This window comes from Carassius gibelio, chromosome A11 (assembly GCF_023724105.1).
Source record: "Carassius gibelio isolate Cgi1373 ecotype wild population from Czech Republic chromosome A11, carGib1.2-hapl.c, whole genome shotgun sequence".
In the NCBI taxonomy this organism is placed as follows: domain Eukaryota; kingdom Metazoa; phylum Chordata; class Actinopteri; order Cypriniformes; family Cyprinidae; genus Carassius; species Carassius gibelio.
This window is the reverse complement of record NC_068381.1, coordinates 21,054,769-21,072,301: the sequence shown is the minus strand read 5'-3', so window position 1 is coordinate 21,072,301 and position 17,533 is coordinate 21,054,769. Positions and strand designations below refer to the sequence as shown.

At 38.0% G+C, this 17,533-nt stretch overlaps 1 protein-coding gene across 1 annotated transcript; it reads right to left on the bottom strand.

Annotated features, from left to right (window-relative positions):
• Positions 1 to 10,924: 10,924 nt before the first annotated feature.
• slc2a10 (solute carrier family 2 member 10) lies at positions 10,925 to 16,828 on the bottom strand. The gene is made up of 5 exons (XM_052610406.1): positions 16,088 to 16,828; positions 14,221 to 15,438; positions 12,584 to 12,706; positions 12,345 to 12,480; positions 10,925 to 12,173 (listed from the first exon to the last, which is right to left on the bottom strand). Exons 1-5 carry the CDS (start codon positions 16,113 to 16,115, stop codon positions 12,080 to 12,082), a joined length of 1,599 nt encoding a protein of 532 aa, XP_052466366.1. The 5' UTR covers positions 16,116 to 16,828; the 3' UTR covers positions 10,925 to 12,079.
• Between the last annotated feature and the right edge of the window lie 705 nt (positions 16,829 to 17,533).

Genomic DNA, 17,533 nt, shown 5'->3' with positions numbered 1-17,533 from the left:
TATTAGCCTCATTCCCTTTCTCTGAATTGGCTTAGACCCCGGTACCTTGGGCTCCACTCAACCAGTGTGTCTCTTTTAACACACTTTTGAAGTATCACTCCCCTCACCATTGAGGGTTATTGTGAGCATGGTGCTTCCTTTTGAGCACTCGAGTTCTCTCCCCTTCTGAGGAGTTGGATTCCTCACTCTGTGGCTGCTCTCATGGTAATATTAGCAGTGCTCCACTTTATCAAAGGGTTTCCTATGAGCACGCTACTCTTTTTATGAATTCTGAATTCTCCTCTCACATGAGAGTTGAATTCTCTGTATTCCAGAGCACCTGAAACCTCCCAGATTCGATGAATTTTTGGATAGCTTGCAGTACACTTACCCTTCTGATTTCTAATGAACATGCATTATGTTGACCCCACCCATCCCCCTCTCAGCAGAGAGCTGGGTGTTACGCTTCCTTAGTTAGGTAACTTACTGCTAGCCGTTCCAGCATTGGAACATTCTGTAGGTCAAGCCCGCCTTTGATTGAGAGCTGGGTGTTATGCTACCTTAGCTAGGTAACTTATTGCTAGCTACAGTATTCCAGCAGTGGAACATTCTGTAGGTCGAGCCCGCTATCAATTGAGAACTGGGTTAGTTACTCCCTCAGCAAAGTAACTTACTGCTAGCCTTTCTAAAATTCAGTGTGGTGAGGGCTTTGCACGGCAGCTTTGTGCCTTTTCTTGAGTTGGTTAAAGCCCCGGTTCCAACTTGGGCACCACTCCGGATACCTACTTTTAACAGGGTGTTACTACTAGGGGTCTATTGAGAAAGTTCCTTCAGAAAGTTCATGTAGCGCAAGTGGTAGCCTCTGTGTGACAGAACAAGAATTAGTATGATGCTAGGCTCTTGGTCATATCCCCTTAAAGGAATCAATTCCTGATTCCAAGCATTGAGCTCTACCCTGGGCTCAGGAGTGTGGCCCTAACGCGTAAGTTGTTTGGGGTATGCAGCCTAGGCCTTTGGCCGAAGGGCATAATGTCATGGACAGCCGTCTAATGTCCCAGGGGCAACTCCCATGGTTATGGTAGAGTTGGTACTTAGTGCTCATTATGGTTTCTGGCATGCAATCCCCTCAGCATTGTGGCTTGGGTATACCATTCCCCATAGCGAACCCTAGAGGACACAGTTCGAAGTTCCCTTGAAAGGCAACGTCTCAGGTTACTTATGTAACCATGGTTCCCTCATTTGGGAATGAGACACTGTGTCGTTTAGGTTTCCTGACATGTTTCGGATGCAAGCTTCAGACAAAGAAGTGGATGATGTGTTTTCCCGGTGCTTATTTATACTGTATTCACGCCCGTAGTGACGTCATGGGCTGTGTTTTTGAATCATAATCAGAATTAGCTTTATTTGCCAGGTGTATGCAAACACACAAGGAATTTGTTGTGTTTTTTTAAGGTGCTCCTGGTACATACAAACATACATGCATACATACACTTCTGACATAAGAACAAAAAATTTAAATACATTTAACAAGACTTAGCAATAAATAATGTGAAAGAATCTGGAACAGTGTATTGATTTACCATAAAACTTCAAATATTAGACGAGTCCCAAATAGACGCCTGTCTCTTTTAAAGAGAGCCAGCTGCTCAACTTCATGTCTGTAAGAGTGGAGAGAGAACACAGCCCTGTGCTGATAGTGCGGGTGTTGGATGTGATTTTTCCCAGCCTCACTAGATGCTGCCTGTCTGTCAGAAAGCTGGTGATCCACTGACAGATGGAGGTGGGTACAGAGAGCTGTGTGAGTTTATTCGGAAGGGTGTCCGAGATGATGGTGTTGAAAGCGGAGCTGAAGTCCACAAACAGGATCCTTGCATAAGTCCCTGGTTTGTCCAGATGTTGGAGGATATAGTGCAATCCCATATTGACTGCATCATCCACAGACCTGTTTGCTCAATAAACAAACTGTTGGGGGTCCAGCAAGGGTCCAGTAATGTCCTTCAAGTAGCCCAGCACCAGTTTCTCAAATGACTTCTTACTTTTTTATTTTAGTTTATATCTTGTGGTTATTTTTTTTCCACAGTGGAATAAAAGTTTTTAAAAAGGTAATTGTTTAATTCTGATTTTTTTTTCTCAGAACTGCAAGTTTTAATTGTATGCTATTAAACTTGAAGTTTTAGTTATAAATTCATAATTGCAAGAAAGAATAAAAAGCAGAAGTTTCCATAGTTCTTTTAAACCTTATTCATCAAGGATTTTCTATAAAGAGCTCTGAAATAAATGGATCATGGTTTCCAGAAAAATATTAAGCAGCACAACTCTTTTCAACATTGACAATAAGAAATGTTTCTTGATCACCAAATAAGCATGAAGAAGATTCCTCTTTTTTTCCATCTAATTCACCAGGAATAGCTGCATCTACAGCCTCCACAGCTCCAGGGCCCCTGATGGGTTCCTCCATTCTCATGGCTCCCAGCAGCCCAGCACTCCAGTGCCTGCAGCCACGGGGACAGTGATGATCTACATCAAACCTGCTAAGGAACTCTGGGACTGTTGTTACATAAAGCTCTTCGGCACCACAACCCCTGTTTACCCCTGCAGTGCAGCATGAGTTTATCTAAAATTGAATGCACTTCATCATGAGATGTTCACCGTCATGCATTCACCTCAGGCAAAAGTGTGCTGGATGTGTTTGAGAGCTTATTCACAGAAAGAGAATTATCCAGTTTGATATTACTTACATTGTCCTGCCATTAAACAGCTTAGCTTTACTTAAAAATGGATGGACATTTCTGTCAGCAGTCAATGAGCAAATCATCTCTCAACACTCTGAAAAGTCCAGTGATGTGGGGAAAAATAATACATTTTCACATTTTTAAAAATGGTTTATTAACAGTCATGCACAGTTACTTGAAACTCTGGAATAAAATATATTTTTATAATAACATTTTTATGTGATTTTCAATTATTTCTCTCATTACCGCAACACCTTCTGCATTTTGCAGCCAATTTTTTTTTTTTTCAGTAAAAACTGAAATATTTTCAAAATGATGTTGCAAACCTGGAAGAACATAATTTATAGATTCTGCACATACATTTAAAAGCAGACTACTATTTTTCAATTTCTTAAATAAATCTTAAAAGAACATGTTGCGGTAATGATACATAGGTTACGAAAATGAGGTTCATGATTTCGGTAATGATAATAGGCATATTAAGTATGTGGTATAGTCAAACAAATAATATTTAATGTAGAAAATAAATTAGATAATATTGGCATAAATTATTCTGCAGTGCTTCATAACTAGATAACATAGGGTATAAACACCAGGGGCCATTTTCACAAAATATTTTAAGTGAAACTAAATGTTGATCCTAACTCCACATCTTTAGGACTCTTCGACTCTTCTTCGAGTACTTCATAAAGTGTTTTTATGTAAAAATCAGCTCTTAAATCTGTAAAAAGTTAGTGGTAGTCAAGAGGACACCTAAATCACAAAGACCAAATCCTAAACAATCCTAAAATGGCTGTTTCCACAGCAATCCAGTTTGGATTTCTTTTACTTTTGTACTAAATCTTACTGTCATATCAGCCATAATAATTCTAGTCTGTTTATTAAAAGGCTGCTTATACATATAACAATTATTTATAAGATGCAGACATGTAGAAGCTGACAATTAGCTGAACATATGCTTGTTTAATTAGTGACACTCTAGTTCAAACTTTATTTGAATATTGCAACATTTTTATTTTGAAATCTTTATTTGATTATGACAACATGATATCTCATTCTACAATATTTATATTATAAAATAACTGACAGAGACCCATCCCTTATCATCCAATCACTGTGGGTGTAGTTAGTAATCATTCTGACATCATCCATACCAAAAAGGTCATCCTCACTCTTTTTCTTAGCTTAAGATTTCTCCCCATTCCTTAGTAAAATTCTGTCACAGCTGCTTTATGAATAGGTTTTATGAGAAGCAGTTTAAAGGACACCCTGTGGTTTTCCACAAAAATAAATACTTAAAAGTGTAATGTTAGAAAACAAAGAAGACTAATATTAGTTTTGTAATTTTAGTTTTATTATTAAAAAATTATTCACAATACATTATTACAAAATAATGTTTCTTATTTTATTTTATATTTTATGTAATAATCATATAATTATGTAATAACTATTTATTAATAGTCATTGACAGTGGGAATGTAGTCTTTGATAACTCAAGTGGATTTTTTTCTTTCTACTGAAAGAGTTGGTTCTGGTAAAGAGTATACCCAAGTGTGAACCTAAAGTTTTTCCAAAATCGCTCATTCCTAAAAAGATGATTCACAATATATTTTTCTTTTTTCCTTAAAGATGTTCTCATTCAATTTAACCCTAACCATTCTATAATAATTGTTTTTGAATTAGAATTTAAAACTGCTGCATTTTTTCATATTTAAATACACTGCCATTCAAAAGTTTAGCATCAATAATAAAAAATAAAAAAAAGTTTTTTTAAAGCCTCTTCTGCTCATCAAGGCTGCATTTATTTGAGCAGAACTACAGTAAAAACAGTAATATTATGATAAAGTAATTGTTATCTTTTTAATATACTTTAAACCAGAATTTTATTTCTGTGGTGACAAAGCTGAAGTTTCAGCATCATTACTCCAGGTTTCAGTGTCAAATGATCCTTTAGAAATTATTCTAATATGACATACAGCCAAGTATGGTGACCCATACTCAGAATTTGTGCTCTGCATTTAACCCATCCAAAGTGCACACACACAGCGGTGAACACACACACACAAACACAAAGTTCTGTTGCTCAGTATAAAAATCATTACACTTATAGAAAGTCCTCATAATGATAGATGCACCAACATTTGTGTAGGCTTCCCAACAATTTTTGATAACTACTCCTGCTGTAACCTCTAACCCATAATGTCTCTCTCCTTCTTGGGATTTGGTGGGTTGGTATAAACGTTTTCTCTGAAATTGGTCAACCTAGCCTTTGCTTAAGCTTTTTTGTTTTGTTATTAAATAATAATTAATTTAATAACTCATTATATACATTTAACAATAGTCTGTATGATTAAATTCTCATTACCGAAAAAAAGGTTCTCTCTACCGCAACTGGCCTTAAATTGTTGCGGTGAGTGAAAATGGTGATGCGGAGGATGAGGTGTCTTAGCATGTTTTGCTAACAACAGAGAAGCCATGATGATTTAGCTAAATTTTTACTCTGTGTATATAATCAGGCATTAATGAAGTATATTTTCATAGAAAATTTGTAATCTAATATTTTTCTAAATGTGGAAAACTACCCGTTTCGGTGATGATAATCAATTTGTCGTGTACACGTTCTGACAAGAGAATTTCACACTTTTAACTGGAACAATATGAAGATATCTGCCTACCTTGTTGGTATTTCGAAGGTTCTGCCTCATGTGTTGCTTAATTTAAAATCAAGATTTATATAAAAAACAAATTGTGTGCGTAAATGACCCTCAAAAAATATTGCGGAGGATGAGAACATTAGTCATGGACACTTTATATTTCCACTATTGTATCATTATTATTATACATGAATATTCAGTCTGTCATTTTTCTGTCATGTGAAAAATTATAGAAGAATATCCATTTACTTTTTTCAGAATATTTTAATTGTAATTTGTTTAAATTACAACATAACGTAAGTTAAGATACAGCTGGACGCATTGCGGTAATGAGAATTTCAGCAGAAAATGCAATAAAATGCAAAAATAATTAATTCCTATGTTGAAATTACTCTTTGTGCAAGGTAGAGAACAGTATTGTCTTTATTATGGTGTTTTTATATATTACTAAATTGCATGTTTAATATCTAAAATCACTAGTGACATGGCGTTTCAACTGTTTTGTGAGAATGACCCAAGTATGAAAACTGTGGCTTTATCACATATTCATCACATGTGTGTATTGGTGCTGTTTACTGTACCTCACATCAGGTCACACCAGTCGCCATTACTCAACACACAGCAGTGACTTTGGTGCCTCTCAATGAGGATGTCCCATATAAATGGAAATGCTGTTTTTTTTTTTTTTTTTTAAATACAGCAATCCATAACATCTGTTTACCCACAATCCAGTAATAAGGAATCACTGCTTATGCAATCTTTGTATTCTCTTAATTTGACTGAACCAAAAATTAATTGTAGCTATGGAAATATACAAACAGTTTTTATTAGACTGGCAATTCCGATGGACAGCAAATAAATAAATATATTCTATAAGATTTAAATTTCATCTTTTGAACCTGCACAAATTAGAGCAGTAAAGTGAGCAATCGTGTACAGTAGCTCAAACAGTTCAGTTCCCTGGGAATGCATGAACTGATCATATATATATATATATCTTTAATGCAAAGAAAGTGCAAATATATTAATGTTAAATGGTATCATTTGTTAAATATAATTAAATATAAAGCAATCATGTTTAATAAGAAAGGGCTTTTATTTTACACTGTGCCCTACTTGGATGGACCTATCTAACTGTAACACACTTTATTTAAAAAAAAAAAATTGAGCTGCATAAAATATATCCATTTGAAAAAAAAAAACTTTATTTATAAAAAAACCTATGTAAAATGTAAGATGTCGATAACATCTCTCTGTATCTCTATGTAAATGTTTTATTTGTTCTGTGTGCAATTCCACAGATCATAACACATCATTTAACCCTTGTGTGGCCCTCATTTGGGAGTCACACTCAGGGTCTTCACGGTCCAAAGTGACCTGACACCTGAAATTTAACTTTTTTACCCCCCAGTAAAATAAATGGAATATATTTTTATCCATTTTTTTGTTTTTGTTTTTTTGTATTTTGAGAAAATTTTAAGGTATTAATTAATATTTATGCAAGAATTATGGAAACTTTTGGTTCCACTTTATTTTACAGTACGTGTACTAACATGTACTTATAGTGTACTTACAGTGTATTTATCTAAGAAAGTTCTGGTAATACCAGGTAACTAGGGGAGCGCGGGACACAAAGTAACGCGGGGTAAAAAGTAACACAGACATTTTAGATAGTTGCAAAGGGTTAACTATGACGTTCTTCCGGGCTTTTCACCACACTGTCGGCAGACGTCTTCCCGCCAACTTTCGAGAAAGTTCGTCACATATCGAATGAGAACTGAAGTGAAACTCTTTCGTCAGCATGTAAGTATTGTTTTTTATAATAGTTGTTTTTTCGATGTTTAAATTATGTATGAAAGTAGGTTAGTCCAACCTTATATTGTTGTGATTACCTTCTTCTTGGCTAAAAGATGTTACCTTTTTGAAAGATGTGAAAAACACATAGTGACTGCTAAACAGTCCTGAAGTAAACACTACACAGCAGGGTTAGTTGTAACACGGTGTTACAACTTAGCCGCACATAATAAGCGGCAATGTCGGATTGTATCAAGTACATTTAGCAAATAAATAAATATATATATATATATATATATATATATATATAGCTTATAAATTATGTTCGTGTACACACTCAAACACATATATCATTTATATTTATAAGCTATATAACGTTATACATAAATTTTTTAGTATTGATACAAAATAATCAGTTATTCAATTTATTCAAAATATCACCCTTACGAAAAATAACCGTGGTTTTATTATAGTAAAACTGTAGTAACCCATGGTTTTTTGGCGTGTTGACCACCATTTGTACAACCACAGATTTACTACAAATACCATGGTTAAACTATGGTTAATATAGGATTGTCAGCACCTGTGCGATTTAATTGGAGTGCAATTACTGTGAAGACATGACCAGACTAGCGGAATTAAAGTGCCTATGGTGAAGTGCCTAAGGAGAAGTGAGCTCACTAGGGAACACCCAGGAAAACAGAGACTGACAGCGTGACATTACCCCCTCCCCTACGGAGCAGCTCCCAGATGCTCCACCTGAAACCCCGGAAAACCCAACAGAAAAAGAGGTAGGAGGGAGGTGAAGCGGCGGCGGACTAGGGGGAGGGACGGAGGGTCAGAAAACAGAGACAAACAACCATGTGGAATGGAGAGACAAAGACAGGACAACCAGGTAAAATGGAAAAAAAAAACAGAGACGGAACAACCAGATGGAATGGAGAGGCAGAAGAAGAAGAGGAGAAACACTGGCGGAGGAAAGGGAGGGACGGAGGGCCAGGTCCAAAGGAGGAAAATAGACAAACAAATGAAAACAAAAACATGGGTAAATGGAGGACATTAGGTGATGCCCACCCGGGCGGAACAGAGGGCCATCACACCTATGTGGTCAAGGCAGAAGCCCCCCCAGGGCGGAGCGGAAGACCACCACATTCTTGTGGCCGGCCCCATGGGAGGACGAAGATCACCGGTGACTTGACTTGTCTCTGGAGAGTTCATGGGAACCTGACTCGACTCTGAAAGGTCAATAGTGACAAGCCCTGACTCTGGAAGGCCATCGGTAACTAGCCCTGATTCAGGAAGGCCATCGGTGACTAGCCCTGGCTCTGAAAGGTCATCGGTGACTAACCCTGACTCTGGAGGGTCCACGAACACCTGACTCGACTCTGGAGGGTCAACCGGGAACTGACTCAACTCTGAACAGTCAATGGGCACCTGACTTGACTTAAGACTGCCTGTGGAGACATGAGACACCTCTGCTTGGGGCACTGCCTCTGGAACGGCCTCGGGCACTGCCTCAGTCACCACATCGGGAACGGCCTCAGTCACCGCCTTGGCCTCCGGAACAGCAGCGGGCACCTCCTGGGGAACAGCGTCGGGCGCTGCCTCGGCCTTTCGAACAGCATCGAGCGCCGCCTCGGCCTTTCGAACAGCATCGAGCGCCGCCTCGGCCTTTCGAACAGCATCGAGCGCCTCCTCGGGAACGGCCTAGGGCACCGCCTCGGCCTCCGGAATAGCATCGGGCGCCGCCTCCGGAACTGCAGCGGGCACCGCCTCGGCCTCCGGAACAGCATCGGGCACCGCCTCGGGAACGTCCTCCTGGACGGCAGCTGCCCGCTCGGGAACGTCCTCCGGGACGACAGTGGGCTGCTCGGGAACGTCCTCCGGACTTTGAGGAGCAGTAGACACCTGTCTCCTCCTCCTCCGTCCTCTATGATGGCGAGTCGGTGGCCCCTTGTCTGAAGACTCAGGTGTTGTATTGACTATCTTGTGCTGTGGCGCTGGACTGGCGGCCATCTTGTGCTGTGGCGCTGGACTGGCGGCCATCTTGTGCTGTGGCGCTGGACTGGCGGCCATCTTGTGCTGTGGCGCTGGGCTGGCGGCCATCTTGTGCTGTGGCGCTGGGCTGGCGGCCATGCCAAGCAGCGTCGCTGGGTTGGCGGCCATTTTGTGCCGCTGCACAGGACTGGCGGCCATCTGGTATCACAGCGCTGGCTCGGCCGATCTGTGTCTCCCCTCTCCTCTCGGGACATACTGGGGAACTGGCGGTCCCCAACCGAATCCCGGGTCGACGGGAGCCCACAGTGGAGATCGCTGCCGGACCTCCTCCCGACTGTTTGCTCCGGAGCGACCTCCTCTGGTCCCCCGGAACACCACTAGGCGAGAGCCCTCGAAACCATTTCTCTCCCTCTTGCTGGCTGGGGAGGAAATGGTATTAAACATACTGCTGGGTCCAATGTGGATGGAGTCCTTCTGTGACGGTGGGTTTTGGGAAAAACACAAGGAGAGGGTAGGATCCAATTGCAAGTATGGGTTTTATTAACAGAAGGGTAAAATACAAAATAAACAGTCTTGAGAGACAAACCAAAACGGGAACCGGATGAAACGAGAAGGTCGGAAAAGTCTCGGGAGACAAGAGCATAGACACATAGGGAAAGGACTCCATACAGACAACAGAGAAAGACAGCTCTATATAGGGAGACTAATGACAAAGGATTGTCAGCACCTGTGCGATTTAATTGGAGTGCAATTACTGTGAAGACATGACCAGACTAGAGGAATTAAAGTGCCTATGGTGAAGTGCCTAAGGAGAAGTGAGCTCACTAGGGAACACCCAGGAAAACAGAGACTGACAGCGTGACAATCAATCACTGTTGATTTTTCCAGAGACAGTACAACAAACGTTTTGTTTTTGTAATTAACATGTTTAAATGGCAACACCACGAATACTTCAGAGCTGCTGGGATTAAACTCACTTTTAATTTTCCCTTTATTTGAAATAAAATGATATATAATTTGTAATTTGTAGTAGTCATTATATGATGTGGCAGATATCATGTGTGTTAGCTTCTGTTTGAAAAGAGCGTTCATGTGTACGTGTAGTGTGTGTGTGTGTGTGTGTGTAGAAAAAAAACATTACAACATTACAGAACAAAACTGAATTAAATTAGCCTATGGATTTTACATATACATCAGATTTCTCATCAATATGGTTAACAATAAAGATTAGTAATAAAAGAAGCACATCAGCCTACATCGTTAAATCCCGTCCTACTGTAGATAAACAGAATACAGTGACGTCAACCTTGGTTTTGATAAGCAATTATTTTATGACACAGAACGCATTGGTGAAACTCATGCATCGTGCAGGAACTTAATACACAAAATATTCATATTGATTCAAGCATTTAACATTTATGAATTAATTAAATGTCAGTAATGAATAAGACTGCACAAATTATAGCGATCACGAGGAAGGTCCGCGTACAGTAAAGTGGATGGTATACAACACCCCATCAGTTATATTCAGGTCTATAGTGCCACCTACTGGCGCAGTTTTGTAACTTCTTAGAGAAAATTAAGTTATAACGAGAAAACGAACTTCTCGAGATATCGAGAAAATTAAGTCGTTATAACAAGAAAACAAGAAGAAAAAAATTATAATGCATGGCAGCTTAGAACTTACGTAATTAATACATTCTATACATTCATACATTATGATTACAATCAAACCTGAACATATTGTTAGAAAGAGAACACAAGTAAGCATTTCACCTTTTTTGTTTTAGAATTGTATTTAAAAAATGCAATTCATTCAAATATAACAGTTTATGTAAACATTTTGCAATGAATATGTCTATTTTTGTAAAATGTCAATGAACTAACAAAAGGAAGGAAAAGTAATCAAAAGGAAACATCAGCAACAAACAAGCTCAAATAACAGGAATGGTGCAAAGGACCAAGTCTGAGTTTCTAAGTGCACTGACAAACCCAAGAGGCAGCGCTTGCTTCTCATTGTTGTTTTACAGCAGGTCATAGGTGTGTGTGTGTGTGTGTGTACGCGCGCACATGTTCTTTTGTGTGTGTGTGTGTGTGTGTGTGTGATGATTTAAAGTGTCATACCTTAACTGCTGTTAGATTTTTGTGCATTATGACTAAATTATTGAATGGATTTCACGTTCTCAAAACTTTGCTCTGTGTTACAGACACAGTAGTTCATAGGTGTCTATGTGTAATTTTGTGTGTGTGTGTGTGCATCTGTGTGTGATTGGATGTGTCAATATCAGACTCTAGATGTTTAATAGTGTCATGCCTTTACTATTGTGCACTTTTTTTCAGTTTTGTGATTGATTTGTAGATTGTGTACATAAATATTCTCTGAATTGTTGTGTTTTTGTCTATTTGCCATTTATTTCCTATGGCCGGTCCTGAGTGTTACTATTTTTTTTATGCCCACTTAGACTGTTCGAATCATGCCCTCAATTTTTTTGTGTATTCACACCCCAAATGCCATAAACGTCACCACATTTCATGTCATTCCGATGAAGCTGTGAGTTTAAAATTTTTTAAATGTAAGATATTCAGGTCAGAAATGACCGAAGACCCCACAAGGGTTAAGCAGAGTTTTAATCATTTAAATTGTAAATTTTTTTATGTGCTCTGACATATATTTTGTCACAGACTACAAAAGTCATACAATTAGACTCAAGTAGGTGTAATTTATACTTAATTTAAAACGTATAATTACAAAAGTATCATGATTTCATAATGATTCATCACTAATAAATATCATATGCATATGATCTAACCATGTGAATCATATTACAAGAGTTCCTACAAAAGATAAATCAAAAATAGATATCCATGATCATTTCAGCATTGAACAATATTATCCAGCGAACAGAACGATTCTGCTTTATGTCATGTTGTTGTGCTTGTCAAGTGAACTCTCTGATAACCTGGAGAGAAATGTCTTCTTTGGAAAATATTGCAGAATTCCTCTCTGTGAAAAAATCTAAAAGAAAGAACAGATTTTGAGAAATGCACAGGTCAGAGTGCTCTAGTGTAGTTCATTCTGACCAAAATGCTTTACTTCAAAGGAATAACATGCTTTTCTGGTCACAACAGTTTTATATTGAAATATTATACCATTTAACGAGGTATTGTACCGAATATGTTCTCTTACCGTGTCTGAGAGAGTTCTCTGTCAATTTTATGAAGAGATTTTCCTTTGGTTTCTGGTAGTACAAGGTAGATGAACACAACCGCTGCCAGTCCGATAACTCCATACACAAAGAATATTCCAGACAGCCCTATCACATCTGAGAAAAATAAAAGTTGTTGAAATATGATGAAAATGTTTGGCAAAAACCATTTAATATGATGATGACTGACATTGTGCGTGGCTATGGTTGTTGTGCATACCTGTAATACTCAAGAAAGAAAAGGTAACTATGAGGTTGGCCCCCACATTGAAGCAGTTGATGAATGAATAGGCTCTTCCCCTGACTTCCTTTGGAAATATCTCACTTAGCACAAGCCATGTCACTGTGAAACAAATATGCAGTTTAATGCAATTAAAGGACTATCTGTTGTATGGCATGAAATATTGGTAGATGATGGAATTTCTGTGCCAATAGGTTCACCAAGCATCTATTTGTCCATCACTGTTTTAACAAATCTTTAGCCAAACACACTGGAGATAATGTTAATTGTATACTCAAACTGATAAGACAGTTTTGTTTGGTGCTGCATCTTTAACGACAGTAAATGTACACTACCAGTCAAAAATTTGAGATCAGAATTATTTTTTTGTTTTTAACTGATGTTTCTTATCAAAAATAAAGGGTGAAAATGTTAATATTTTGAAATAGTTTTATGATGTAAAAATGTTTTATTTTAATATACATTAAAATCTCATTTATTCCTGTGATCTGCAGCTGTATTTTCAGCATCATTACTCAAGTCTTCAGTGTCACATGATCTTCAGAAATCAGAATAATATGATGATTTGTTATCAATGCTGGAAACTGTTGTAGTGCTTCATATTTCTTTGGATCCCATGATACCTTTTTTTCAGGATTCTTTGCTGAATAAAAAGTTTAAAAAAGAAGAGGATTTATTTAACATATAAATATTTTCTATCAATATACACTACAGTTCAAAACTTTAGGGTCACTCTCTGACAAACTCCTGTTACTTGCTAGAAAATGCATTCTTATTAAGTGGATTCACTCTAGACTCCATCTCTTTCCCTTTGGTATCGAGAGATCTTCAGAATATTGTCTATGGAGAGACTAACTGTGGTGGTCAGGGGAGACAGTGCCATGTCTGAAGAGATGTGGGGGCCTGTTATGGAACATCTTCCAACCACTTTACAAGAGATGCTATTTAAGGGAAGATTTGTATTTGAATAAGTTTTCTTTTTTTTCTGAATAACTGGTTTACTTATATTATATATATTATAGAATTATTATTGTTTCAATTAATGTACCGTGATATGGTTTAACCCTTTGTATAATTGTTTTGTTTGTTTAAAAAACTTTTATTCAGCAAGGATGTTAAATTGTTAAAAAGTAATTGCAAAGATTTATATTGTTAAAGATTTATATTTTTTTATAAATACTGTTCATTTAAAAAAAAAATCATCAAAGAATCCTGAATATTTGGCAGCACAGTTGCTGCCAACACTGATACTGTTATTCTAATAATAAATCAGCATACTAGAATGATTTCTGAAGGATCATGTGACACTTTTCACTGGAGTAATGGCTGATGGAAATTCAGCTTTGCATCACAGAAATAAATCATATTTTAAAGGATATTAAAATAGAAACCATTATTTTATATTGTAATAAAATTTTGCAAGAGTACCGTTTGTTTTTTCTCAGTATTTTTGATCAAATAAATGCAGACTGGATGAGCATAAGAGACTTCTTAAAAAAATAATAATAATAATAATAATTATATATATATATATATATATATATATATCTCATTACAAGACTTACTGATCCCAAACCTTTGACTGGTTGTGTTGGTATCACTCCAAGAAAACTTACTTGGTCCAAAGCTGACCGAGAAGGCACTCACAACTGTCATCATGCAGATAAAAATAATCCACTTATACATGTCCTCAGAGTGTGAAGAAATATTTGAATCTTCGTAAGCATCATGTGTTTGATGTCCAGTAGATGGAGTACTTTGACTGACCAAGTTTTTGCCCATGTTTTTTTGGTTTTCAGCCGGTGAGGTCAAATTTGAATGTGGTTCTAATGAATTTGTGCATTGTTTTGTTGTATCAATCACTGACTCTCTGCACAAGAAACCAGTAAGTATCAATCCTATAGCCAGCACTGTGCATCCGCCAATCAGAAGGGATCTTCGACCAACCTTGTCTGAACATATCATTGCCAACAGAGTAGCAATGACTTTGACTACTCCCAGACCCACCGACGCAAGTACTGCAGACGCGTTGCTCTGAAATCCCACGGAGAAAAGGATGGTGGAAGCGTAAAAGAGGACATTTGGCTGACCTGTGAATTGCTGACTGAGCACCAGCCCAAGACCAATGCCGGTTCTTCTGCACATGTTGTCTTTGGCTTTGAAAAGGTCAAAGACACTATATTTAACTTGTTCTGTCGGGTGCGGATTCAACATGTCCCCTGCTAATCTATCAGATTGCTGGCTATCGTCCTCTGTTAAGAGGTCTTCAGAGGTACCAGTTGTGTGAGGTAAAAACCCAATGGACACCAACTGCATAAGAGATGGTATAATAGCAAGTCCAAACATGTACCTCCATCCTGCTTGGACACCGGAGAAAACATAGTTGGCCGCATAAGCCAACAAGATCCCAACTGTAATTCCAACTTCGTAAAGGGAAACCATCAACCCTCTGCGTTCGGGAGCAACCATCTCAGAGACGAAGATGCAGCAGCTCATGGAAGAAATGCTCATTGCAAAACCAATGATGGCTCTCCCAACCACCAATGCCAAAAAACATACGCTCGTAGTTAAGATGATGGTGCCTCCTAAAATGAGAAGATTACTCAGTAAAATGGATGCCCTCCTGCCATGACGATCAATCAGCCAGCCACCGATCACTGATGCTGACAATGATCCGATCAGAATAGCGCTAACCACGGCTTCCTGCTGGACACAACCCAGAGAGAACTGAGCTTGAAGCTGCAGCAGCGCACCAGATATTACTCCGAGCTCGTAGCCGAACACTAGGCCACCAAGAGTGGATGCAATGATAGTGAGCACCAGGACAGAACAACCTAGAAAAGAGAAAGTAGCACACAAATAACACAGAAGTTAAGTTTGCAGCTGGGATGGCCTGCTCAATAAAATAAAGGTTCCTTTAATAGCATTGATGATTCAATGACGAATCGTTAACATCCATGGAACCTTCACTGCACAAAGGTTCTTCAGATTACTCAAATAGTATTCACACTAAAATTGCCACTTTCCCATTGAGAATGGGTAACAAATTTCTATCTGGATACTTTAGATCGGCCGTGGGCCCTTTGTCTCGCCTGGTCGCCCACTGACGGCAACATTGCTCAAAAAGTTGCCATGTGAATCATCAGCCTCACATTACTCCAAATATAGTGTCGGTAGATCATCCTGAGCCATAGCTCAGCTTTTCAGAAACTCCCTCAACTTAAAATTTTGATCTTAAATTACAAGAAATAGAAAACATACACAAGTTCATAAACTATGACCTGCACTTTATAATAATTATACATGTTGCTCTAGATTAAGTACAGCAATATCACCAGGCAGGGTATGCATATGGGCAAAACATAATTGATATTAAAATATATTTTCTATAGAGATAAACATAATCAATTACAATCCTTCGAACAAATTTTTCTAAAAAATGACATGCTAAAAACACAAATAAGCATTGTACAGGACACTCACCCATTTTTTGGAACAGATGCTCGCTCATCAAATACGCAACAAGTCTGTCTCGTCAGGGAATATAATATATTTCCAAAACATAAAAATATCAGATGGGAACTGCTAGTTTTAAAAGACAATCTGTTCTTCTAGTCGTCTAGTCCTAGACGTCCGCTTCATTCAGCACGCTGTCACCATGACAACTCCCGTGTCGGCGCTATTGATCTCATTAGAGCAGCTCTCTTGAGTGCGTTTTAATTATATCATATAAATCACCTGCAGCTGATGTTTCTGACTGCAGTCCTGTCCACACGAAAATACTAAACTCCCAGACTGCGGGACTTATGTGTCGCTGTAAAGTTTTCTGAAGCCACTATCAAGGAAACCATAAAATAACATCTGCAAGACCAACCCGTTATTTTAAAACAGAAGTGGAAAGAAAATAAATAAATAAATAACAAGAGGCTTCCACCGTTTAAAAGTAACGTTAATTTAGACGAATAAAAGCAGCTACCGCTAGCCCGCCTTCTCACCGATGAACATCCCTCAGACGAGATGTTTATCCCGACAGAAAACGGAATGGATCAAAAAAGTACATTGTTAAAGATTATGTGCGGTCCACAGTCACTGTAAAAAGGAATCACAACTGTGACTCATCTTAGTTTTTAGTTGTTTTTTTTTTCGTCTGCCTTTTGTTCTGGCAAAGTTTCTTGGATCCTCTTTCAGTGTTGAAGTCTTCATCCAAGGAAGTCGCGCGACGTGGCAGGAGGAAGTCCTCCTTAAACTCTGAGCCTTCGTGAATAAACAAGAGATCTGCCATTGATCTCATCACAGTAACTCTGTGTCGTACTTACCAACACCTTTAATATAAATATCAAATAAATATATATATCAAACTAATTAATAATTCATGCAATAAATATTAAACATCATAAAAATAATAATTATTTGTATTAAATTGTTTCGGCAAAAAATCAGAGAGCCTGTCATGTTTTAAGGAGACTGAAACGTATAGTGGATTAATCGAATACATCTTAAACGTCGACATAAAACGTCAGTATCACACATAAATTGCCTATAAGAATATTAAAAATATTTGAACCATGCTGTATATTAGAGCATTTCGTGTGTAATAGATGAGTGGAAGAGATAGAGAACTGATTCTGTGGGGTACAAATTCACTATTTCTGTTGGGAATTTGGGTAATAGTGTACAGTATGTCAGTAATCCTTTTGGAAGAGAAAGAAACTAACAATACACAAAAAAAGAGATTATAAATGTAAAATGATTATGAATAGGACTGCTCTCTGGCGTGATGCGAATACAATGTCAGAACGGTAGGTGGCGCTATGCGCTTGTGTTTAAATATACATTAACGTTTATAGGTATAGGTAAATAAAGGAAATTAGATGTTGTCTATAACAGAATTCTCTTAGTGCACTCAAAATTAAATAACACACTTAAAAT